This window comes from Zonotrichia leucophrys, chromosome 2 (genome assembly GCF_028769735.1).
Source record: "Zonotrichia leucophrys gambelii isolate GWCS_2022_RI chromosome 2, RI_Zleu_2.0, whole genome shotgun sequence".
Classification (NCBI taxonomy): Eukaryota; Metazoa; Chordata; class Aves; order Passeriformes; family Passerellidae; genus Zonotrichia; species Zonotrichia leucophrys.
Window position 1 is genome coordinate 44618467 of NC_088171.1, and position 26592 is coordinate 44645058.

The 26592-nt window shown below is 38.1% G+C and overlaps 1 protein-coding gene across 1 annotated transcript; it reads right to left on the minus strand.

Moving 5' to 3' along the window:
- Positions 1–621: 621 nt before the first annotated feature.
- NPHP3 (nephrocystin 3) lies at positions 622–25791 on the minus strand. Its single transcript, XM_064704795.1, has 27 exons — positions 25284–25791; positions 23951–24076; positions 22572–22722; positions 21629–21781; positions 20179–20312; positions 19768–19928; positions 18173–18320; positions 17556–17630; positions 16864–17043; positions 15393–15496; positions 14605–14719; positions 13420–13563; positions 12784–12881; positions 12201–12303; positions 11501–11583; positions 10327–10465; positions 9360–9524; positions 8799–8896; positions 7843–7965; positions 7318–7507; positions 6934–7175; positions 6460–6535; positions 5179–5306; positions 3316–3556; positions 2185–2310; positions 1748–1863; positions 622–1558 (listed from the first exon to the last, which is right to left on the minus strand). The coding sequence occupies exons 1-27, from the start codon at positions 25635–25637 to the stop codon at positions 1378–1380; spliced, it is 3954 nt and encodes a 1317-aa protein (XP_064560865.1). The 5' UTR covers positions 25638–25791; the 3' UTR covers positions 622–1377.
- Positions 25792–26592: the final 801 nt, after the last annotated feature.

The window sequence follows — 26592 nt, forward strand, 5'->3', positions numbered from 1 at the left end:
CTCTTCTCAGTTGGTGACAATCCTGCAAGGAACTTTCCAGTTTTTAAAACTTTCTAAGGTAGTTGAAATAGAGTGGTAAACCCTTGCTTTGTTTACAAACCCATTTTCTGAATAAGAGGAAAATATCCAGAGAGCTATTTCAAAGTGTCTACTCTTAGTCCTCTATTGTAACACCTTCATTAACTATTTTTGATTTTTGTTTTCAACTAAACCTTGATCTTAAAAATCAAATTTGGGTTTTATATTTGTGCTGTCAGTTTTATATACCTTTTCTTTTGCCAAGTTATTGCATTACCAAAATACTAAATTTCTCCTAATCGTAACAAGGGCTGAAATGAGTAATATTCAATTCTACTATAAAAGAGAAAAAACACTTGGAAGGCAAGTATTCCTTTGAAGTGAAGGCCATTTGCATTTTTGAAACTGGATCAAATTAACATTAGTTGCCTCTGAAGTATTATAGTAGGGTTTCAAATAATTTTCCACTTACATTTCTTATTTTATAAAAAAGTCTTTTTTTAGTATGTATTTAAATTGATGCATACATTTATGAACTGAATGAGAATAGAACGCAGACTGATTCTTCCAATGACTCAGGTATTAAGAAATACAACAGGCAAGTAGATTTGATTAATATTTCTTTATCTGATGGCAATCTACTTTGCATCACTAGGTTTTCCCAGCTAGTAAAAACATTCTTGTATTTTAAGAGATTCAGTAAGACTAAACAGTAGATGTATTACTAAAGGTTTAAGAACAGGAAATCTGGCCATAATCATATTCATTCTGATTCCTCAACAGCTTTAACTGTAGATGATGATGATATATTTAGATATCCTAGTTTCCCAAGGAAACCACTTCATTTTGCACAACTTCCTTGAATGAAAGTTTACTTAAGCTGAAATAACCCTGCAGGTAAAACTTGAGGTTAAACAGTATTTTCAAAGTTTTTTCAAAATTACTATTTCTTCAGAAACAACTTTAAAGGCTTGTAAAAAGGCAGGAGGTATTGATGATACAAAAATACACAAATTCTCTAAGCCATGCTGTTACAACACAGAAGTAAGAAATGCCTCTTAGAGTTTACACAAGTGGTTCAGCTTAATTTGTTATGGTCCTAGCACCTGGGCTAGGAGGCATCAAGTCCATGGTTTTGGTATTAGCTACAACTTGAGCTAGTAACTAATGTGTGTACCTATGAACAATGAAAGCAGCTCACTTTGTACCATACAGTCTGCAAAGTTAAGGCAGAATTCATGAAGACGGGTGTCAGTCCCAAAACAGTACCAAATCCTTGGAAAAATGGATTTATCTTAGTAATTTTCTGTCTACTTGAAAATATCCATAGGCACTGCCTCTTCTTGGAGCAGGTTTGTATCACCTTTGTCCGTGTTCCAGCAAAGCATTTGGTGATAATGCACTTTTTAAGCTGAATGTGTCTCCACTTGATGAGTGCCGAGAAGTTGCTTTTCCACCTATCAACAAAGTCTCTGCTTCTTTTATTTCCATAGCTCTCTTGTAAAGTTCAGCTGCCTTCTCAAAGTCTCCCCTTTCATAGCTTTGGAAAAGAGCAAAACAAAGTTGAAACAAGCAAATAAAACAAGTCTCTCAATTCATTTAAATTTAAATATACACCATACTATCAACATAGTGTACTTAAACTATACTTTCCTAGAAAGTACACAAGCCCAGATGTTTTGTCTCATGCAGTTATTTGCATTTATAGGGCTGAAGCATATTATCTTACCTTAGCACAGCCAAGTTCTTCAGTGTTTCTCCCACGCGAGGATGCATTTGGCCAAAGCTGTCTTCATAAATCTTTAGTGCGCGTTCATAGAGAGGCAAAGCTTCAATCTGCTTTTTCTTTGGGTAGCAGAAAGTTTCTTTGTTACAGGTGTGTATTTCTTTGATATAGATGTGTAATACATAGGCTTTTTCTTGCCAACATAGTATCAATGCATCTTAGGTACAGTATCATGCCTACCATTCACAGCAATTATTTTTACCCTGCATGCATTTTTCTTGCCAAATATGCTTTCAACGTTTAAAAAGGAACCCGAGAATTGGCAAATATTATAAGGAATTTCCCTTTTCAATACGATCAAGTTTCTTTAGTTTCATTTAGGTACAAGTCATAAAAAAGCCTAAGACACAAAAAATAAATGTTGGGCATGGAAACCTTACCATCTGACAGTAAAGGACAGCCAGGTTCACCAGAGCAGTTGCTACACTCGGGTGTTTTGGGCCAAATGACTTCTGTCGAATTTCTACTGCTAGCTCATACAGAGGAACAGCCTTGTCAAGCTTTCCCTAGAAATAACATGAAAAAAATGATTAATTTCTCTGATATCAAGATGGTAACAGCAAAACCTATTTTAAACAAAAGCCTTGGAGAAGATCGAATTGTTTCTAGAATAAGGGGATAACTTTGCTAAATAATATGCATATTCTGCATAAATTATTTATCATGACTATTTATTAGAACCTAATTTTCCAAAATACTGGGCATATTCAACTCTCAGTTAATGTGTTTCTCAGCTAGGTCTATTTCTTCCTTTCTTAATTTATTTTTTGCCCACAAGTGTCTCATTGAGAAGGCTGTAAAAAGAATTTTCAGTTGTACTTTTATCAAAATAATTGTCTCCACTGACTTTTAATTTGTGCTCCTTCAAACTAGCAAAGAGGTTTTTGATGCAAATATTGAGTGGTTTTGCAACTTCCAGCAGAATGAAAATCAGAAGCTGAAGTGAGCAGAAAATAACGTGACCCAAAACCATTTAATGCAGACAATAGCGGGTAAGAATTATTTAGCAAAAACATGAGCAAATTTGATCCAAGAGATTATCAGGGTCTTTTTTCTCTTGGAAGAACAGTAAAATGTGAAAACATAAAATAAATAAAATTCTTATAACCCACAGAAATTCATCGTGATTCAACTGTTGGAAACAATATATCACTATTAAACTAATGGTTGCAACAACCACATACAAACACAAATATTCATGACACATTTTGAAATTAGAAAATGCAGAAGTTTATACTTTTGTTAATTTTCCTCCACTGAGTGCGTTTTTCACAGGAGTAATGCTCATCTTTCACTGAGTCAACAGAAGTTGAAAGTGGCTCAGCCAGACAGTTTATTTGTGAGATGCTATCTCCCTCATAATTCTAAAAGTTGCCTTTAAAGTGACTGTAAAGTTTAAGGTCACTGTGTAAAAACAACTATTCCTACACCCTCAAACATGATTTTTCCATTAAGACAAAGACATTACAGTTAATTTTGGTGGTCAGAAGAGATACCAGGTGTGTGCTCACCATCTTTTTGTACAGCACTGCCAGGTGTTTCACAGTGTAAGCCAAGGAGGGATGGTCTGGAGCTAAGGCTCTCCTCCTGATGTCCAAAGCTTTCTCATAGAGCTCCTCAGCCTTGTCATAGTGCTTCTTCTCGTTGTACAGGGCTGCCAGGTTGTTCAGAGACTGTGCACAGTCTGGGTGGTCAGATCCCAGCACTCGCTCCCGCATTTCCAAGGAGCGCTTCAGGAAAAGCTCTGCTGTCCTACACAACAGATTTGCTCATCAATATTTTAAAGCTGGTAACATCTGTACAGGCTGAAGTGCCTGTTTGAAACAACAAACTCAGCCTTGGAAACTCATAATAGAATTTGTTCAGAACTGACAAAGTAGAAAAGACTCTGTAATGTCACCACTGAAGCAAAGAGCACATTTTATCTCACTACAGTAGGGTGCCACTATTTCATTTCAGCTTTACAGCAGCTCCTCTATCAAAACTACAGGTGATCCCCCATAAGACTGATAGCATCCATTATTACTAGGCAGCTCCTCATCATGACATCCACACAAACCCTGCCATGCTATTCTCAAGAGGTCAGCTTAGTAAATCAGAAAAATCCATTTTATGTTAGCGAAAAAAAAGACCATTTATACACAGAACTGTAGGTTCAGTTCTGGAGCTCTTAGAGAAGTGTCAAAAGGTGCAAGGGCTGGAAGATCATCTGTGACAAATAATTATTCATTAAGTGATATATCCTTCTGCCGCTGATTTCATTTTAACAACATGAAGTCTTGGACTTGCTGGTTCAGAGCAGGAATATCCATTTTAAAAAGTTCCTTAAACCTCCACTAGAACAAAGTTTATACCTTTTCTCACCTATGAAATAGTGGAGATACAGCTACTCTTGAAGTAGGTTGCATTTAACAGGAACTACATATGAATAACATGGAATATCAAACAATCTTGTATGAGATTAGATAAAATATTGCTCCTCTATAATCAGTCATTTCATGAGGGTAAGCTGATGAAAATCCCACATGTCTAAGAACTGTTAAAAACCAATTCCTTCTCTGTAGAGATCATGATTCTGTATGCAGATCCTAAATAACTACATACTTCTGTAATTATCCAAAAGCTACAGGTGCATTAAACATCAGGTATGGAAGAACTGGAAGTAAAAATACTTCCAGAACTCACTCTATGCTTTTTGCTTTTTTGCTGGGCATTTTTATTCTCTGAAAAGACTCAGTTCAGTATAGTGGGATTTAGGTCACTTTACAGTTCCTTCACAACACATAGCTTGGATTCCTCTGTCAGCTAAAGAAGTTGATGTGAAGAGTGGTTAAACATACAATCAGAACCATCTTGCACCTTTTATTCCCCTTCTTCAACACCCCTGCTTATCTCTGTCTGCCTTTAGAACACCTTTGTGCTTTTCTGGCCCTTTCTGGTTTTTAGCAGGATGTCAGGGTAAAAGCTGAAGGATTACAGGCACAATGAATATTTAGGTCATGACTTCTTGTAATACTGTCATAGAAAAGCAACAATCTTGCTGTTCAAAGATGAACACTGTAAAGGAGAGTCATAAAATAGTGAAGCTGAGCAGAGAAGGCAGAAGTTTGAGAGAGAACTGGAATTTGCAACAAAGACTAATTAACTGTGGAACATCAATTCTGAATGCAGGAAGTGCACTGACTTGGTAAACAGCTACATGCCAACAGCACCAAACAGAAAATAGGAGTGAATTTCACAGTGAGCAAAACCCAGCAGAATGAATAAGGGACAAGTAGTTGATCATGTGTCTGCGTTTAGAGCTAGATCTCCCTGCTCTGCCTCATGCAGACATGAGATCACTCTGTGGATGTGTCACAATCAGTACAACTCACTCAAGATTATTCTGCAGGTAGTAGAGGACTCCAAGCTCATTCAGGGTTCGAGCATTGTCTGATGTATCCTTGCCTAACGTGAGCTCTTCCAGCTGCAGGGCTCTTTGACGCAGGAGAGCAAAGCCACACTACAGCAAAAAGGAGATGTAAGCCAGTCACCAGTACCCTTAAAGTTTAACACTAAAGACAGAAAACCAAAAGACTTAGTTTGATGCCAAAGTAGCACCATAATCCTCCTTAAGTTCTATTTTTGAGCTACATGGCAAATGCTTACTTACAATCTATCAGCAAATTGCACCAAAAATGTGAAATTTTGGTGAAAATTTTCAAGCAATACAAGTTACTGTGCAGTCACACCTCTCTCCCTGTATCAGACATGCTAATTTGCTTAAACTCCACAGTTCAAATAATGAATTCAGATTGAATTCTTAGGTTTAGAACCTCGAAACTTAAAATCAATTTAGCCTTCAATCCTAAACACATACAAATGCATATAAAATATTATTACTCAAGGCTTCACATCAATCTGTGTAAAATGGGCAAACAAGCTGATGCTTACAAACAAAATAAATCAAAGTAAAAAGTGCATCGTTTTTACACACTCTGCTTATTTTTGGTCTTTGCAGTTTTGATTAAAATATTTTTGCAGAAGAACTCATTACAGAAATAGACCAAATATTCATGAGCCAAATTCATTCTTATTTAATCACTGTGGAAACAGCAACATGATTATGGGTTTTGACTACTTTCATTAGAGCTACAACTTGAGCTCTGGAGTTATTAGCTGGACTCTTACATACAGGCATTACATGATAAACTCTTAGCTCAAAAATGACAAGAGAAACCCTGCAGCTGAAAAACAACACAGGAGAAGAAAACAGGGGAAAACTCTGTATGTCACCTAATATATTTACCAGGATTTTCCATTGCAGTAAGCACTGCATTCACTAGTAGGATAAATGCCTCAACTATTCTGAATATCACCTTTTGCCATTGTGATTTTGACACACAATTGTATTGGCTGTAATTCTGCACCTCTGAAATGTATATATCCACTTCTTTCTTTTCCACTTCCAATCCATTCCAGTTGTACTGATACATCTCCACTTCTAGCAGAGTTGAAAGGACTCTTGAAAGTTACCAAAGCTGCTGCTAAGATATTTCACTAGCTACGCCCACAATTATCAAAAGCCCTGGAGCATTACCAGCTCTGCAGACAGAATTTATCATCTGTTTAGCAACATGCCTGTACCTCTTCTTAAATATCAAGTACTGCCTTACCAGACTGCCTTTCTGCCTTGCTGCTTTCTGGCGTATTTTGAAGGACTTTTTCCTCAGTTGCTCAGCTTGTTCATATCTGAAAGTAGTTATTTCAAGTGTGAGAAGAATGTCAAATCTGGTATCAATAAGCATCCTGCAAAGATTCTAAGGTACTTAAGTGTACAGATTTGAAAATTTAAGATTCTTGAGAATAATCACGCTTATTTTCAAATATAAAATTTACAAAATTATTAGGGACAGACAATACTTCTCCTTCATCTCTGCAAGTTTTTTGTTAAACTAAGCACAAAAGTTGGCCCCTCCTATGTGAACTGCTACAAGAATAGAGAGGGGATGCTCATGGTTGCATTTAAACATATGAAACTGGAAAAAAAATCCAAGAAAAATTCTAGCTTCAGGAAAAAAACTTTTGCTGGTAATTTTTTTTTATACTACCTCCACATAAAACAAAACCAGAAGTGTAATTAAGCTTACTTGTTCTGCTTTTGGTACAATGTTGCAAGTGCGTCAAGTTCACGGGCCACCCGAGGGTGTTCAGCTCCATAGGCGTTCTCAGAGATTTCCAGTGCCTGCTTATACAGCTGTTCAGCATTTCCAAACTTCTTCCACTGAACATACACCCCTGCCAGCTGGTGGAGTGACTGTGCCACCCTGGGGTGGTCTGGATCCAGCGCCGTCTCTCGAATCTCCAGAGAGCGCTGCAGAGGAGCTACAGCCTGGAACAGCCAAGTCCAGAGCGTGAGGGCAGCAGGCAGCATCCTCTATGCTCCAATAACTTAACCACTGCCACAGAAAGCACACACTGAGCTCTGCTTCATTTGCCTTTTTGCTGTTACAACAATCTCTAAATGTACTTACCTGACTGAGAAGACCTAGGTCCTTAAGAAACCGTCCCAGGGTCTCATAAAGATCAGCCAGGCAGATCATACTTTCCTCTCCCTCACTGCTTTTTTCATATTCTTTCAGAGAGTCAAAATACTCAGCTGCCATAGAGCTCTTATCTTTCCCAACCAGCTGCCAGTAACTCAGCAATTCTGCAAAATGTCCCCTGTTTTAACAAGGAAAAGAATCTTATCTCTGATACCTCTCTATTCAGACTGATGCTAGCTTAGGAATAAAAGGCCTACATGCACAAATGTTGTTATGCTACAGCATCTACAGAGACAGTCCATGGAGATTAACACTATTCAACAGCGATATTTATTCCTTTACCATCCCCCAGGGTGTAGCAGAATAGAAAAAAATACATTATTTATATGGAAACATCATTTAGCACTTCAGCCTCTACTGTTTAAGTATTTGAATCTGTCGTTTTCTCATTTATATTGACAAAAAATTACTATGAAATGTTTATAATGGCCAAAGCAATTTCTACCTTTGTACCTTTTGTAAAGGTTCTGGGACACAAAGAGATTCAAAAGACACTTGTGTAGCTTCTGCTTATCACCCTGCTGTTGGAAGAGCCAGGGAAGTTCATCTGCACTTCTCCAAGTCACTCGGTCTTGACTATTGAGAGAAAAACAAATGTAAATTAAAACTCTGACAGGCCTAGCATCTTGTCAATTTGCTGTGAAAACCAGGCAAGCATACAATTTCCACACCTGAATGTCTGGACAGATTACTGTAAGGCCTATGTCCTCCATTTTGTTATATGTTCATTTTAATTTCACCTCAGAAGGCACTGGAATCCCCAGGCACTCCACAGGAAGCTGCCTCTCCATCCCATATGGGCTAATCTACGCCTGCCAGGAGGACTGCAGCCCTGCAGCAGCCCATTGTCCCTTTGTGCCTCCTTTGTCTGGCACACTGTGGCCCTCTTGGTTTCCTCCTACCCAACAGCAGATGCTTGGAGGAGCAATAAACAGCAGCCCACAGCTGGGACACTAATTGGGATGTAAATGCAAATCAGTTTTCAAGCTGGATATGAACTTGTAGATGTTCAGCTGTCCTACCAGATCTCCTCTTATCTATGTGCTAATTGCTTGCTGAACACAAGTGGTTTTCTGCTTCAAGTCCCAATCAAACCCAAATTTCCTAGCATTTACTGGGAGTTAAAAATCCATGGGGGGATGAAGACCACAAAATAACTGATATGGTATAAATTCAGGGCCTACATTTCCACACAATCACTTTATCATATACCCATTCCCCTTCACAGACCTCATTCTTTTCCAAGACTAAAAAGAAACATATCAATAAGTAAACTTTTAAGCTGACAATTTTGCATAGTTATTTTGCGATAATAATTTACTAAACTCAAAGAAAGTATATGAAGAAACCAAAATATCTATGAGGCATGAAATCTGCAATTTAGCACTTCTTGAAGAATTCTGACCTACCTCAACTGCATGGTGAAATATTCCACTAGTTTTTGTCTATAGGCAGAAATAACATTTTCACCTGCTTCCATATACTCTAGTTTTACCATCTCCCAAGCCTGAAAGAGAGGATAATTTAAAAAAAGAGAATGCATTTAATTTGTTTAAGTGCTGATGATACACAGGGTGATGAAACACATCTCATGTTGTAGAACTGAAAATCTTCTAATGACAAAGGCACTACAAACAAATTGTCTTACATTAGACCACAGCTCTGGTTATTCAAGCAATATTCCTTTCAACTCTTCTTGTTTTTTTGGGAAGCCAATGTTTTCTAGGATACATGGAGTTAACAATTAATAGATTAGAAATTTATGAATGTTTGAAAGGCCAGATTTTCAGCAATACTGGTTTATCACAGTTCTGGTAGTTTTCAAGGTGTTTCTAAATCTAAGGAGAATGAATGAGCAAACATGCATTTCAAGGCCTAGGTAGCTAACAACAGAACTTGTCTAAAAAAAACAGGGGTTGGAGCCAGGAGCTGGAGTTTCCCTTGCACATGTTTAGAATTACAAACTTTACCTGGAGGTGCTGGAATTTCAGCAAACCACAGCCATATGTCAGCAGACACATTTTGTGCAGGCTATGGAGAAGTGAGGCCAGCACTGCAGAAGTCAGCTCAGGATAAAGCTCCATCAGCTCTGACTCACTCATCCCATTGTGGCTGACACCAATGACACACAGGATCTGCACAAAGCAGAAAACAAGATTTCACACAGTTAGCAATATTTCCCGGAGAGCCTAATTACACTGAAATCTCAAGAAAAATGCTGTTTATCACTGTGATTATTTTATAGCCAAAGGAAAAACCCTGCCTATACAAGCCCTTTCCATCTTCTCAAAGAAGAGACCTCAGTGTTAATGGTTTAATATTCTAATAGATAAAGCACCAAATGGGACACTCTGAGATCAACAAATGGCCCCTCAGACTTTCCTCTAAAACACTGGGAGAGAGTAACTCCATTATCATGAGGAACTTTCATCTAAGTCAAATATGCTGAGGGTCTTCATGCAGCCAGAACCAAAGAAGTAGCAAGTAAAGAGTATTGTGTACTAATTAGAAAATGTTTTGCATAAGAGGGAAATTCTGCAAAGGTAGGAAGAGGAGTCAGAAATGTAATAAGCAATGCCTGTATTCATAAGACATCATGTTTTGATTGCATTTACTATGCTCAATGTAATTAATCACTAGATGATGGTAGTGATCAGCAAGGAAGTGCTAATTCTGTATCACATCATAAGGAAAAAGCTCTGCTTTATTCTGTGAGACAACAGCTCAGTTGTTATTTAACACAAAGCAGTCATACATTCTATAATTATCCAATAGATGTAATTACACTAATTAAATTGTCCCTTGTATACTAATAATACACAATAGTCTCTGAATCATACATATGAACTAATATAAATTTGTATTTACTTCAAGGAAAACTTTTTACAGGGAAGAGTATTCATTACCTGTAGAAACAGTGATGCATTCTCTGCTTACCTCTCTCAAAAGATCTTTCTCTTTATCACTCTGCAATGATTCCTGAATTGATCTCAGAACAAGCCTGTACAGTGACACTGTGTCTTGACACTGGCAACACTGCTGAAGAATCTCATCAATGTTTCCTGTATTTCCAACACTGAACAGAAGGACAAAAAGGGTTAGGTTTACCATATTATATTTGGCTGAGTAAGATTGATTTGAAACTACAGAAGAGTTCTATCTCAAATATTCTCTGGATTTCTACTGGATTTAAAAGGTGCACAGCACCTGGTGAAATTTCAACAAAGAAGAGGTGAGTTCTTCCAAGCCAATTTCCAATTTCTGTTACATTGTCTGATTTTTCTAAATAGCTGCAACAGTTTTATTAAAAAACCTAGGCTGCAGTGTTCTTTTCTCCAGCAGGAGTAAAAGGACGAACATCAGGATGGATACAGATAAAACCACATGCTGCTATTTCACTTAATGCATTTACAAAGCACATTTTCAGGAGCAATTAAGTCTTCTAGAACATAAAACATGAACAAAAATAATGAAATCAGTCACCTGGAGTAAATTACCAATTAGTGTATCATCTTCTGGGAGTCTCTTAACTAAAAATGCATCTTTCTCAACAAGATGAAGTCTAGGTTAATAAGAAGCCAATGCACTTATTGGGTATTCTCTTGCACAACAGGGAAGATTAATTTTCTCCACAGCAGGAATTACAAGGCTAAGGACCATATGCAGGAAGTTAAACTAAACAGTTGTTGAACTTCCTTGTAGCCTTAAAAATCTGTGGGGGAAACTCTGTGGTACATCAGAAAATACAACACACCTGAATTTAACTGTTTAACAACACAATACCAACATTCCCCAAATACCTTTAAATACCACTGAAGCAACTGACACACCCATAAAGAAGAAATTAAATAAATTAAAATAAAATAAAAATAGAAGAGCTGGAAACAAATAGATATAACTGCTTGGATTCACTTAGTATCAAACTGGTAACGGTAAACTCCAATTTCTGTTCCTGTTGCATTCAGAGTTCAGTGGAGAGCAAAACTTCTCCATCATTTTTTTCCTAACAAGATTCATTCTGTGTTAAATGAAAGTATTTCAAAAGGCTGACCTACTTGAAGTCCTGTAATCTAGGGATGACCATAGTAATTTCCAAAACACCTCAACTTACCAAGCAATGGTTTTGCCCAAGAGAGTGACATACAAAGCATTGCAAGTTGTGGCAGAACGACAATGTCTCTCAAGCTTCTTCTCCTACAACATTTTAAATAATCATCTGTGAACTGAGATGCAACTAACCACACAAATAAAACATTCACTGTTTAAGAAGAAAACAAAAGTTCTAGATATTCTTTTATGTGCAACATCTGAAGACTATAACATGGTAAGCAGTACACAAAATATTGCAACACATTTCCAGCTATAGGAGCATATAAGTGAAAATTCTCATTTGAATTTAAGATGCAGAGTTAGGGTCTAACATTGTATCTCAACATGAAGGTTACCTTAAAGAATCAGTCTCAAGGACAAAGGTAAAATACTGTTTTTCCCAATCTGTTGCTGACTGTTACAGTATTATGCAAAAATAATTAATTAAAACATAGTTAAGCCTTCTGGTATTCTAAAATAAAGCATCACAATTACAGCAGTATGTGCAACTGCACAGTTTTTCTGTTCAAAATTTATGTTGTTCCTTCTGTGTTTCAGGGCTGAGAGCCATGGGGTAAAAATACTCAAACTTCATGCTATCTTGAGCAATCATATTTAGTTAGCTAAATATAATTCTTTACTCTGGCAGCTAAGCTAATTTAATCTTTCCATGCTTTCATTAAAAGTTATACTAAAGTATTTTAGAAAAACAACAGGCATACCTGCTCTTTAGTCAATTTAACATTTGCAGAGTTACATTCTGCACTAATGAGAGATTTAACATCTTTGGAATTCAGTGGATCAAGATGAAGAGTGGGCCATAACCTTTAGTAAGAGAGAAAAAAGTCATATTTCAACCTTATTAAATAGCACAAAAGAGTAAAAAAAAAAGACATCAGAGTTCCAGGGCTTTTAAAAGATTTATATCAAAGCAGTAATTGAAGCTGTTCCCTGCTACTAAGAAATTCTATTTATCTGAAGTAAAATTTCCACTTTTAGCCTTATCCTGAATCTACATCATGGTACTGCAGTTCTTGATGTGCATCTGACTGCATTTAATATCATCTTTCATACAGTCATAAGGGTAGATCCATCACAGTAAAACAAAAATCTGGTTTTCCAACATCTAAAATCTGTCATTGCAGCTAAAATAGAGAAGCTTTCATTTTCCTCACAGGTTGCAAAATCTTATCCTATTAAATCTCCACATCTTGACAAATCTGTCTGCTCTTCAATGAGTAACTGCAATTTAAAATAATAACTCTAAGCCAGGATACTTTGTCACATCACAGAAATATAACATACCTCCACGCCTGTGGACATGTTTCTACATTCACTGATACAATCACTCTCACGTTCACTGGCAGCGGATCTATCAACCACTTCATGTGCTTCTCAGCTTGCTTAAAAACAAAATTTCATTTCTTAACACAGAGGTTGTTCAAAACAATGCCAGAAGTTGCTATGTTTCATTAACTGAGCAACCCAATGAAAGGAGTCTTAAATTCTTCAGTTCTTTAAAATCTTTCATGATCTGGTCCTCTAGACAGTACTAAATGCCCCACTTATATGCATCAGCACAACTGTACACTAAATAAAGCAGATAAAATACTATTCTTGAAATGTTCACCTCATAAAAACCAGGCTATTTACATGCCCAGAAAGTCAGCTCACAGCCTTGGATCTTTGGGTAAGTAATGTAACCAGACTGCTCAAAAATCAAGGTGTAAAGACGAAATTTAGAAGAAAAATACTAAAACAACCCTAAAAAAGTTTATCTACAAAAATAACTCAACTGCACTCTTTACAAAACTATTTTCTATATGTTTTCTTCAGAGCAAAGCAAACACTAATATTTTTCTTACACAGCTATGACTGAACCTATTACAATAGTCAAGATTCCTGTTAGACTGACAAGCGGCAAAGATTTTGAAAACATACCTGTATTTGGTCAATAGAGTCAATAATGATAATAATGCTGCCTTGATGGCGTGCAGAAAGCTTTTCCAGCCAACGGGGAAACTCTTCCAGAAGTTTAGCTGGATCGAAAGTCAGAGGTGATACTAACCAAGAATGTTGCATAAGCTGAGAATTATAAACGTGACAAGAAATTCTATCTTAAAAATCAGCTAGGATAGTTGAAAGAAGTCCTTTAGACACAAAAGGGAAAAAAGAAAAAGCTGGTCTACCCCCCTACCTCACCCTCTACCCCAAAAACCTCCATGGGATGTGGGGGCAATTTTTCTAGTCAAGTTCACACAGAGTTCTTTCCTTCTAGTATAGGCAGAAAGCTAGCCTATGCAGAACAAAGAATATTTCTTGAACCCAGTGTGTAAATTCTAGAGAGATAACCTTTACACAACAGACAAGAAATATGAAGACTTAAAGGACTTTAAGTTGCACAGATTAAACAGGCAAACATCTAAGATAGATGAGAAAACTACATGGATAGCAGAACTGAATTAATTTTTCTATAGGTTTTACTACTGTAAGGCCCTTAGTGATACTCTTGTGATGGAAAAAGCAAGTTCAGACCCTAGCACAAAAATGATCCTTATTCCCCATGTATTTAGCACACAATTAAAATTGAATTAATACAGGAGAGAGCCTAGTCTAGGAAAAAGATGGTACCAAGTGGCAAGCACAGCCTTGGGTTTCTAAGCACATAGACACAAGATGTACCACCTGCCTCTCTCATTGGCCAGATGGCAGGGAATTTTGGAAGGAGTATAATTATATGGTTTTATAGGTCACTGGAAACATAACTAGTAATGCTGATCTATTATGAATATCCCAGAGATGCTATTTAGTTGAACTACATTAAGTGTATAGGATCAGATTCCCCTCATCCTATAATGCCTTACATTTCATAGACTCACAGAAGAGTTTGGATTGGAAGCAGCTTTAAAAGGCCACCTAGTCAAATGCAGGGGCATTGCATCTTCACTCACAACAGGTTGCCCAGAGCCCTGACCAATCTGAACCTGAATATTTTTCTACTACATTTGTATTACGTTTCACTGGTGCTGAAAATTTTGTAGAAAATTTTATCTTTGTACACACACACACACACACACACACACACACAGAGAAAGATGCAATGCAGGGCATGTAATACAGCATTACCTTCAGAGTAAGGCGCTTAATTATCAATGCAGACTCTGAACTGGTAGACATGGGCCTCCCAACAAAGTGGTAAAGAATTAGAGTGTTTGGAGAATGCTTCTGCTGTAATTGAATCCTAATGAAAGAAGAGAAGAAAAAAAGAAGACTCAATAGACTGCAATTTTGCAAATAGATCTCAAAAAAATGCATCAGTTTTGCCAAAGAGTAGCTTAGCTACATGTGTTCCATGTTTGTCTTACAAAACAGGATAGACATTTCCTGAGCTACAATTGAACTTCCAATGTCAGATTCCATTTTTACTCTCATCATTACTGATAGCAATTAGCAAGTGCCCTTCCTGTCACTGAACAGTCATGTGCCACTAAACTTTCAAAAAGCAATGACACCATCAATTTATCAGCAAATTTTGTCACAGCACACAAGTGACAATAAAATTCTATGGTCTATGATAAATGACGAGGATTCTTTCTTTATTTCAGACCCTTCTTGTGTAGGAGAGAAGGACAACACAACTGAGATATCAAATCCACTTTGTGATGCTGTGCAAAGACAGGTAGGTAAGTGATGCCTTATCATAAGGTGCTGCAGCTGCCATCAGGGAGCTGTCAAAGGCAGCCCAGATGAAATTAGCTACTCAAATACCACAAATCTTTCCAGGATGCTTCAATAACGTTAGCACTTTCTAAATGCCCCCATTTTATCTCTTATTACTGACACAATGTTTGAAATGTAATGGAAACTCTTTTCTTAAACTTCATTCATATTAAAAAAAAATAAATTTAAACTACCATTTAGACAGAAGGAGAGATTTCCCAGAGCCTGGTCCTCCTGATACAAGCAATGGTGGAATTGGTGCTGGTGCTGCTACTAGGTCATTCAGCCGTTCAAAATACTATAAAAAAGAAGCAATCATTATAAATAGTCCAGTGTTTAAGGAAGAAATATAGTGCCTGGTATTGTAAACCATTTTGATTCAAAATGCATGTACCAATTTGTTAAGGTAAAGAAGAAACTGCTGAAATGCAATACAATACAAGTGTAAACAGATATTGCAAGGAAACAAACCACAGAATTTATTATCTCTTTTTTAAAAAGTGTAGAATTAATTAACACTTTCTTCAAAACTTTTTTAAAATGAAATCTTCAGTGGTAATAAACTGAATTAGTGTTATTATAGTAAAGCAACAGTGTTCTTTGTTCAGGCTTCCATGCCCTGCCCTCTCCCCAAATTACTCCACTGCACTGGATATGTTTGCCAGGAAAAAGTTGGCATCTGCCATGAATGATTATTTTGAGCATACAAAGAAAGGCTTTCTTACAGCATATGAATGTCCAAAAATATTGCAGCAGATGACAAAATAAATCAAAGCAAAACACCCTTCCCTTGCTTGGGAGAAATATTTTGTCTTCAAAGTAAGAGGTGCATTTAGATATGCATTGGTATTTTTTCTTTAATGTTGTGTTATTCTATTGCTCTAGAATGTAATAAAAATAGTACAATTCTCCAAACCATTACCAATATAGGAGTGGTGAAGTAAAAGAATATATTGTGTTGGTAAAATGGGGGTACTAAGAATTTAAATGCAGTAACAGAAAATGCATGCTTGTGTTTACATTGCCAAAATAAACTACTGCACCACATTCTGTGATAACTTTAATGTTTATCTTCCTACATTCTTTATATCTTCTCAACATATAACTATTCCTGATGCTCACAACTTGAAACGTTTTAAAAAATTATTTCCAGTAATGAGTAAGTACTGAGGTATTCAGCAGCTTTCCACTATAAAGTTTCCTTTGTTCTTCTTTTACTGCATGATGTGATGAAATCTTTTCATTAACCATCTCCTAAAGACCTAACTGCAGGTGTCAAGAAAGAGATTGGATTTCCTCAGGGAAAATAAAAGAGAAATAAAAAAAATAGAAGGATTAAAAATAGATACTCAAGAGTGTTTTCTATTGATGACCGAAGTCTAGGAGGACGCTCTGCTTCTGGCACACTGTTATAGTGCTTTTCTCCAGTGCAGGCACAACAACTACTTCTTCATCAATGTCATTCAACAACACACCAATTGGCATCTCTCCCAGAAAAGAAATATGCCATCTATATCAGACATATGGCTTCTTCCAGCGTAAGGAGTGATAGCCTTAAGGATGCTCTCAGACACAGCTTTTTCTGTAGAAATGCATCTTGCCCAACAAGGGATGAAAGTGAGTTAATACTTTCTCTTCATCCATATACCTTTATAATGTACTCACTTTCTCAAATCCCAGCTCACATGTTGAATTAGAGGCCTGCTGAAAAGCTTCCATCTGTTCTTGTTCATCGTGTGCATCCCACAATACATCACCAAAAACTTCTTCTTCAGGAGCAGCAGAGTCTTCCTTATTACCCAGGTCCTTGCCTTCTAAGTCTGTCATTTCACACCCCAATATATCCTAAATAAAAAGAAATTACATGGAAAAAACTGCAACTGTAGTGCAAGCACATATGCTGATAGTCTCAGTATGAGTGTGGCTCTACTAACACCAATATGTTCATTTCCTTGCAGGGCAGCAAAGAACATAAATAAATAAGCAATTAATTGAAACTAAGTTAACTCTGAATGCACAGGTCTCAAGACATTGATTTAAAATATCCCATAGTGGAGACAACTCACCCCAAGAATAAGGAGAGGATGCATCTATGATATGGATAAAGAGAAATTAAAAGCTAATTAAGGTCCATAAATAGAACCCATTCCCATGGTCCAGTGCATCTGTCCATAAAAGCACTGCTCAGTTTGGGGTTTTATTTTCCACTTGCACATTTTCTTGCTTGCCAGATATTAACAATAAAACAGAGAGATACTTTGAATCACACCTAAGTACCACATAGTAATCACATTGACATCATTCAAGATCATAAATCAACATAGACATAAAAAGCTAAAATGCATGATGTACTTTACCTGTTTAATTATTTTCTCCACACAATTATAGATTTCATATGCTCCTTCCTCCATACCTCCAACATGGTCAATCATCTGAAAAAGTAAAGGGAAAAGCATGACACAACTCTGAATCCAACTGAGAACAATATTTAGGACTTCCAACAAAAACATTCTGGAACACATTTAAATTTCATTCTGTTGCCTTCCTTAGGTAAGATTCATTTTGCCTAAGGACTTTAAAAGTTGGGCATCTAGTTTCATCTGTTCTCAACCATTGTCTCTGTAGAGAGAAATAGATCATAACTGATCGATTTTTAGGCAGCAGGAATCTCTCTAAAGGTATACTTCATTCCCTTCAGTGGCTACAGAGGGACCTCAGATAAACAACTTTGCCATTTGAATGCCTAAATACAGGTAAGAAATTCTAACCTTATAGCATAGCCCTTTTTTTCAGTGAAAATGTGGTGGCTTTTTTTTCTCCCCTGCTAATGAAAATTTCATAACATTCATGAATTTCAGCTTCATCAATCTGCTGACAGAATGAGCAGCCAGAGCAATGAGTGCAATGCAATTTCTTCTAAAATCTGGGACTATCAGCATGCAGTGTTGTTTACAGCAATTTTTAAATGTCATACCTTTGCTTTGTTCATGCAAGAAATTTGCTCAATTAACTGTTGCACTGAGACTGAACTGACTTTGCCTTCCTCCCTTCTGTGGTAAATTAACCGGGGCTTTTCTTCTGGATTTCTCAAGAAGGCTTCTTCACAGTCCTCCAACAAACAACTAGATTGGAAATCAGCATTCTTGTGCTATATTACACTGCTGTAGTAAACAGTTCAATCAACACAAGCTCCGAAGATGGGTTTCACTGCAAAATCTAATTCAAAAGTCATATCTATTTATAGCAAAAAAGCAATCAAATACTTCAACAGAGAATATGAGAAAAAGTCTGAAGCGAGAAAAAGTCTGAAGCGAGAAAAAGTCTGAAGCAAGAAAAAGCTGAGAGAGAGATTTATGCTACTTGTACCAAAACCAGCAAAACCATGTATTAATTTTTTTGATTATTGTTTGGTAAATTTAAAGCTGTTTTTCCTGTCATAGCAATATGCCGAGTGAAAGGTAATTGCCTTGCATGGAAAAAGTATGGTTTCACATATGATTAATAAGCATCATATATATGCTTTGCTAGCAGTTATCTGAAGGTTCTGTTCTATCTTTGATCTTTTTAGGAAGAGTCCTTTAGTATTTTTCAGATGTCAGTCTGAAAAATTTTATAGTATTTAAAATGAGAATTTGACACCTCCAAATTCAAAAGCACTTTGCATTTATATATGTGAATGATATCCACAGATATCTATTGCTGTTCCACAAAGGAACTATATTACTTGGGGATTCTGATAATAGCAGACAAGATTGTCAAATATTACCATTTTTACACAAGCACTACAATTTTCATCAGAGTTTTTCTAAGAGAAGTTCTCTAAATTAATACTTTTGGGGTTTTTTTTCCCCTGAATATTTTGTTCTTACACATTTTTGCTCCACATACATAAAACTGGGTTATTTGGCAACAGCATATAACACATAACAGTAACAATCCTAACACAATTCAAAAGTATCCCTCCTTTGGTGTATTTTCTTTAGTGAATCATGCTTCTTCTTCTAGAAGGTTAAGAAATTACTCACTGAACAAACAGACCACATTCCATCACTATTTGTCATGAAACATCATGACTTCACTAAATCAAAGCTGTCAAAAGACAGCACACAGTAACACACAGGAGAGCCATGAAATTAGTCTGAAAGACAGCCAAAACCAGGGACTAATATGTGATAGAATAAACCCCAAATACTATGGACAGGTGTAAGGCTAGATAAGCAAATGAAAAACACTGAGTACATTCACATCAGCCATCTTGAATTCCTAAGACATAGTCACATGCACAACAGAGAGCTCCTCTTGGAAAGCAAAACATTTCTGTATGTTATTAAGACATTGTTCAAGCTGTATTTTAAGAGAATTTGTAGCTACAAGAAGAAGAAAATGGTACAAAGCTGATACATTCTTTTAAGTGTCTGCACTAGCAAACCTGAAGTTTGAAGGAGTATCACTTTGAAGTTACTAGCTCAGGAAACATACTGAGCAAAGCATCCCATACATTTTAATAAGCTATGCACTCTGCATAAATTACAAGCTGCCATTTGTTTCACCAGCCTGGAAAATACTCACCTTGGCAAAGTTAAATGCAGGAGCAAAATTACTAATGAACTTTTTTCTATTTCCCATTTTCTAACATCCTGAAGAGGCCTTTCATTCTCTGTTGAAAAATTAATGACTTGAAAGAAGTACCCCATTGTTTCACAGACTCTCTGAAGTTTTGAAGAGTAGTTCTGAAAGCAAATGTGAGCAACAATGCTTTATTACTAACCATGCATAGCACTAAGGACCTACCAAACAAATCTCAGTTTCTTTAATCTAAGCACTTTGTTTCCCTGAAGCCCTTGACAATACTTTCACTGGTTTCATTGGAATCAGACTACACCTACTAAAGCTTTCAAGAAGTATTCGACAAATTTCTGAACAAGCATCACAGTGGAAACAAGACATCACATAAGTGAGCACAGGTTTGAGGGTACTCACTCTAATGAAGATGGTCACTTCTGGCTGAGTCTCATCAGTACTGATAATATAACATCTTACTGTGTTACTCCACAGAGAGTGGGAAAACAGAGGAGTAACCTGCAATAAACTGGCAACAGCAGCATCCCAATCATCTGCCAATGAAAAAAAAAACCCAAAATGAAGTCTTAGACATCATCTCATGTCATCACACTGCATAACAGTTAAGTCATTACCTCTTAACATCATGAATACTACTTTTTATTTAAAATAGTAGCAGTTTTTTTACTCAATTATTTAAATTTTACAAATGTTGAGAACTCATACCATTTGATAATGTCACACAACTTGACAATGTGTCAAAATAAAAGTGTTAAATATATTTATATTATCATCACAACGTTATCTCCTTTAAAATAGATTGATGAAATGCTTCCACAAAATCAAGCTGATAGTTGTAAAATAAGTACCAATATGCAGGAGTAATAAGTTCACTCATAACCAAACACTTTTTTGTCCTTCAGATGTATGTGTATTTCAATTAGACCATGTGAATAAATGACAGCAAAACACTGTGGGAACTTCCTCTTCCAGAGAAAAGAATCCATTGCTTTCTGCAGCATTGTATGTTTATTCCCTACAGAAGCAATGAGTTTTTCAACTTTCTTAGACTCTTCATTTTGTGGCTGGTCATTCTTTCAAGATAGGAATAGGTTCTCTTCTCAGGACCACACAGGTTGATCAAAGGCTTAGTATATGAAGCTGGAGCCATCACGGGAAGGCCCACCCTTCCCACTTTGCAGGCAGAGACTTCAGAATCAGACAGAGCCTGAACTAAAAAGGGAAAAACTGCCAAAAGCCAACTATATCCAGGAGAGGTTCCAGAGCCAGGACAACAGTGAAGGAAACCAGAGTATCAGAAGCCAATTTACAAGAGGCCACTTGGGAAACAAAGTTCAAAAGCAGCAATTATTGACAAGAAAATATCAAGCATTGATTTACATAACAACTGTATATCCTGGTCTTACAATCAGATTTCCTTAAGTGGCCCCCTAGGCAGACTCAAAATCCATGCAAAACCAATGAACAAAACAGTGGTATAATTTATTCTAATACAAATGTGATGTTCATACTCAGGAAGTAGAGAATCTGAATACAAATGGAAAAAAAGAACACCAGCAGATATTGAAGGAAGGAGCCACTATCTTCCACTGTCAACATAAGGAACATACAACAAAGCACTGGTAACTGCTGTTTGCTAAAATCACTGCTACACTTACCATAGTCATCATATATATTAAACATAACTTAGCCACATTTCCTTTTATTTTTACAAAGAACTCCAAATAATCCTTTAGTTAAATTACCCAAGAGTGGACAGAAAAGGATCTAAGAAGGAACCCAATTATTTAAGCACAGTTGAAAAAATTCCACAGACACCTACAATCCCAAATGAATTGTCATTACTTACCTCTGTTTATATTTGCAAATGGTCCCTCGACATCTATGGAACTATGAGCAAATTCAGGGCCTCTGAAAGACTGCTGAAGTTGCATCATACTACCCATGGATGGCTCACTTCCCAACACCCCTCCATTCCAGTATTCAGATGGCGCCCCAGCAGCTAAGAATTGGAAAACAAACAAAAAAACCCTCTTCACTGTCACTACACAAGGTAAATTGTCATTCCTAAATACTCCAGCCACATACCATTGACCATAAATTTTCTTCTGTCAGCAGGTTTCCTCACACCTTTGTGTGCTGTAGTTCTAAATGGTTGCTTGTCCAAAGTTAACAAGAATCCATGACACCAAAGGCTGAGGGTATTTCCTAATACATGCTATTACATAGATTGCTCACATACCCATCTGAATCCTTTCCATGTTAGTAAATTCCTCATACAGCATATACAAAGCTTTGTACCTACTTCTTCTTTGTTAAAGATCTAACTGCTGTTCTGGAACACACAGCAGCTGCCACTGGCATATGTAATCATACAAAGTGTCTAAGACTCCCTCGAGTTTCTGGTGTGATTTTTGGATATGCTGGAGAGATATCATCTCTCAGATACAGAATAAGAGAACTCAGAAAAAACTAGAAAACTCAGAACAACTTTTAAACAACTTAAAGAACAACTTTTAATGGAGCAACTTTTAAAAAGTGTTCAAGTAACTGTGTCTAGACAGTTCTCTGTCTTCATTTATTGATTTCTAACACTAGAAATGTGAGGTTCCCACAATCTAAACCAAGTTTGCAAGGTTTGTTGCTTTTACCCTTCAAAGTACTTTAAGTTGCTTTTCATCTGGATTAATAAAATTTCTTTTTTCAAAACAACACAAATATCTGTCTTCTGCTTTACTATTTGGAGACTTCAGTCATGTTCCAACATAAAGTGTTGGGGATGAAATGCTCACCTGTAACATCTGTACAATTATCATCAGAATCAGACTCTTCAGGATCAAACACTTGGATTCCCTGGGCCTGCAGTCTCTGGAGTTTTGCTTCTAGCTCTCGTTTGGCCCTCAGTAAGTCCTGAATCTCATTTTCTTTAGTTTCTCTAAAAATCTACCAGCAGTAAAGGAAAAAAAAAGTTTTAAAATTCAGTATCTGTTCCTGAGTCACCTACTTTCAATTGGAAAAGTAAGTTTCTAAGTACTCATTTACCAGGCAAAAGCATGAAAATGTCCATCTGAAGCCATCATGAATCAGAAATAAGCAGGAAGCCATAGTTTAAAATTATCTATTTTTTAAATTTTGCAATTATAAACCTTAGCATACCATTCTGAAAGAAGCCTGCATTAGCATGTTCATTAAAAATGAAAACAAGTCTTTTTACTTTTTAAACTTTATTGTCTTTTAAAATTGTTACATGTAACAATTCTTTCAAAGGTTCCCTTTTATGCTCCTGTGTTTTTATTTACAATTACATATAAACTTATATTTACATTTTATTGTTGCAGAAATGTCAATTTCCTACCACAGAAATTGATCAAGCATCTCCAGCTGTCCTGTTTGCAACTTATTACCATCATGTGGGAAAGAAAACATGAATCTAGTTTTAAATTCAAAGAAATGCAGTAGTCTTCAAGTCTCATTTTCTTAAATTAGGTCAGAACCAATCCTCTTTTTATATATCTGATAAACATGAACTACATGTAGCTACAGACAACTAAAATTAAGGACATGAAGAATCTTGAAAATAGTGAAAAACTAGAGCCTGTTTTGGGTGGCAAAAGTATCATCTGCAGCAAAGGAAAAGCAGAAACATCTGCCTGGCCCTTCAAGTCATTCTGCAGGGAGTGCAAACGGTCTCTAACTATCATATTTTTGCAGCCAAAAGAGATGCACCAATCCACAGTTTTAAAAAAAATATAAGCTAGACATGTTACACCTTACAATTCAAGGTATAACATTTATAATGGAACTCTGTGGAGCTCCATTATTTACTAATGGAACACACTTCAGCATGTGTCAATTTGCAGCTCATGTTTTCTTGTCACTCTCAAATATGAATATAGCCTTGTGTTCAAATTCAATGCAGGAATTTAGTTTATGATGTATTCTCCTTTTAATATTTATAAAGTTATTTCATATTTTTTTTCCTCTTACTCTTACAGAGAGTTTTGGTAGGATTATTTTAATGGAAATAGGCAGCTACAGCTATGACACTCTAAGGTATCTTTAAGAAGGAGAGATTCTCATGAAAACTATTGGAGAAAGGTTCATTTGGGGAATGTGAACAAGTGATATCTTTTTTGGTCATTTTCCTAGGAATAGAAAAGTCAAACCATACCTTGAATTGCCTTTTGACCTTGTCTCGATCATGTTCAAAAGTAGCAGCTCTCTCCATGGCTTGGTATTTAGCTTCTAATGCACTTTCTTTCTCTCTAAGTATTTTCTGGTATGTTTTCTGAAGTGCCTGAAAACATTTAGTTTTTAATTTTTTTCAGAGTTTTATTGCCTGTAAGATGTTTTAGATTACTTTTCAGGTCTGACTACAGTATTATCTCAGCACCCTGTATCTTCCCTTACTGTAGGGCAGCCAGAATCAGAGAATATTCTGAGTTGCAAGGGAACCAGGAGGACCATCGAGTCCAACTCCTAGCCCTACACAGGACACCCCAAGAGTCACACCCTGTGCTCAGGAGCATTGTCCAAACACTTCTTGAACTCTGTCAGGCTTGTGCTGTGACCACTTCCCTGGGGAGTCTATTCCAGCGCCCAACACCCTCTGGGTGAGGAATGTTTTTCAATAACCTGCCCAAGCCTCCCTTGGAACAGCTGCAGGCCATGCCCTGTCTCTGGTCGCCACAGCAGCGCACGGCATGGTCCCCATCCCCAGAGGCGCACTTTGACGGCATCCCAACGGCTCAGCAGGAGAGCACTGGGACACCACTTCCCCAATGTGAAAAATGCCTATTTTATGATTGGCTTTTCGCAAATATTAAAATGAATATTATATGTGTTGTGTTAGAAAGTAATGCTGTATTAATTCTCTTAAGTAGTGTGTTAAATATAGTTTTAGGTTATAAAAAACGCTAAAATAGAAACGATGCTATGTAGGATACTTTTTTTAAAGAAAGGACTTGCAGCGAAATAGCAGCCACAAGATACCTAAATCTTTCAGCGAAAAAGAATTTATTGCCCTCTTATCAGAAGAAACGAATTTCTTCCCACCTCGAAGGCGCTGTTAAGATTCAGAGGAAGAAGATGAGGATGACCAGACAGAATCCTGTGTTTGAATGGAATTTATGCATCATGCATGAAGTGTATGAATGTTCAACAGGCTGTTGCTTTTAAGGGTTAATCCTCTGTTAACGGGTGTCCTTTTTCGGGCTCGTGTTGCCAGAAAAAGGTACCTGGACGTCCGTAACTCTTTGTCTATATTATCTCAAACTCAAAATGTCCAAATTATTATTACTGTAAGTGTATTACTATTTTTATAACCATTTTATTACTATTAAACTTTTAAAATTTTATAAACAAGTGGTTAGGGTTTTTCACACCCAGCACCTTGCCTTCCCTCGCACCCGTCACTTCCCTGCCACATCTTTCCGCATGAAGCGGGACGAGTCCCTGGCAGCCCCAGCATCGCCGCTCGGTGCCCTCAGTACCCCGGGCGCTACCTGCAGCTCGGCGCGCAGCCGCTTGTTCTCCCTGTCCAGCTTGGCCTCCTTCTTCACCATGGAGGCCACCTCGTTGTTCTTGCTGACGCGGAAGATCTCGTACTCCTTCCTCAGGCGCTCGTACTCGGCCACGCACTCCAGCTCCTGCACCGAGGCCGTCGACTTGAAGCTGGCCCCGATGAGGCCGCCGGGCCGGGAGCCGCCGACGCGCCGCAGGGAGCCGCGCAGCAGCCGCGCCTTGGGCTTCACCTCCACCGGGATCTCGCAGGCCTCGCCGCCGCCGCCGCCGTACGTGTCCTCGATCACCTCCCCGACGGCGCCCGCCGGGCTCACCAGGGACGACGCCGTGCCCATGGCCCCGCGCCCGGCCGAGGGAGAGGCTCTAACCCCGAGCCCAGGGCCCGCTGCCCCCGGGGGGGCCTGGCGGCGGGGCTGTGCCCGGCGCGGAGCCCTCCCGGCGGCGGCTGCGGGCCATGGTCCGCTCCTTGCGGCCGCCGGACGAGGAAGGGAGAGCGGGAGGAAGCTGCCCCGCGGGCCGCCTCTCTCCCTCCCTCCCTCTCCCGGCCGCTCCCGCCCCGTCCCGTCCCGCGGCGGCTCCCGGCTCGGGAACGCTGCTGGAGCCGCCCGGGAGGCTGGGAAAAGCGGAGAGGGAGAGCCGCAGGGGCCGGCGGCGGGAATCTGCTGCTCTCAGCTAAAAGCGACGGCGTTTTAGGGTTTTGCTGCTAAAAACCAGCTAATGTGGGGTCACGGCAAACTTTCCCATTCCCGCTGACACCATCTCAGCCTCGTCGGGGATGTTTTATAAAAAAAAGTGCCCATTTTTCTCTTCACCGCGTCTATTTCTCCTCAAGTGTCTATTTCTAATCTGTCACCTGCCCCGGTGCCCTCAGGTTGTGCGGCATCCCTGGCTGGTGTACACGCTTATATCGCACTGTTCTCCTTGGCCAAACAGGGACAGACAGGTTGTGCCACCAGCTTTGGTGTTGAGCAGACCTTGGAGGGGGAATTACCCCTCACTGGCCAGAAGTTGTGACCTCTCAGACCAGCTGGCACTCTCCAAGAACTGAGAAGAGCCAGTAGTGTCACCAGCAAGAGGTGAGTGCTGGGCAATGGTGTCACGTCGTGCCCGAGGTCAGCACTTGCACCTTGTGCACCTCACATGAAATTGGTGAATTCCCTGTTTGAAGATTTTACCTGCCAAGAACAAGGAAGCCATGGATTATCAGCCCTGTAAATAATCCCAATGGCATTTCCTTCTCTGTCTCTCAAAAAAGCCCTGTTTGGTTCCTTCACCTGTCATAGGGAATTC

Coding starts and splice junctions, on each gene's coding strand:
- NPHP3 (XM_064704795.1), bottom strand. CDS start 25,637: ATGGGCACGGCGTCGTCCCTGGTGAGCCCGGCGGGCGCCGTCGGGGAG. Junction 12,304..12,783: donor ACATGTCCACAGGCGTGGAG/GTATGTTATATT, acceptor CTCTTACTAAAG/GTTATGGCCCACTCTTCATC. Junction 5,307..6,459: donor CAAGGCAGAAAGGCAGTCTG/GTAAGGCAGTAC, acceptor TTTTTGCTGTAG/TGTGGCTTTGCTCTCCTGCG.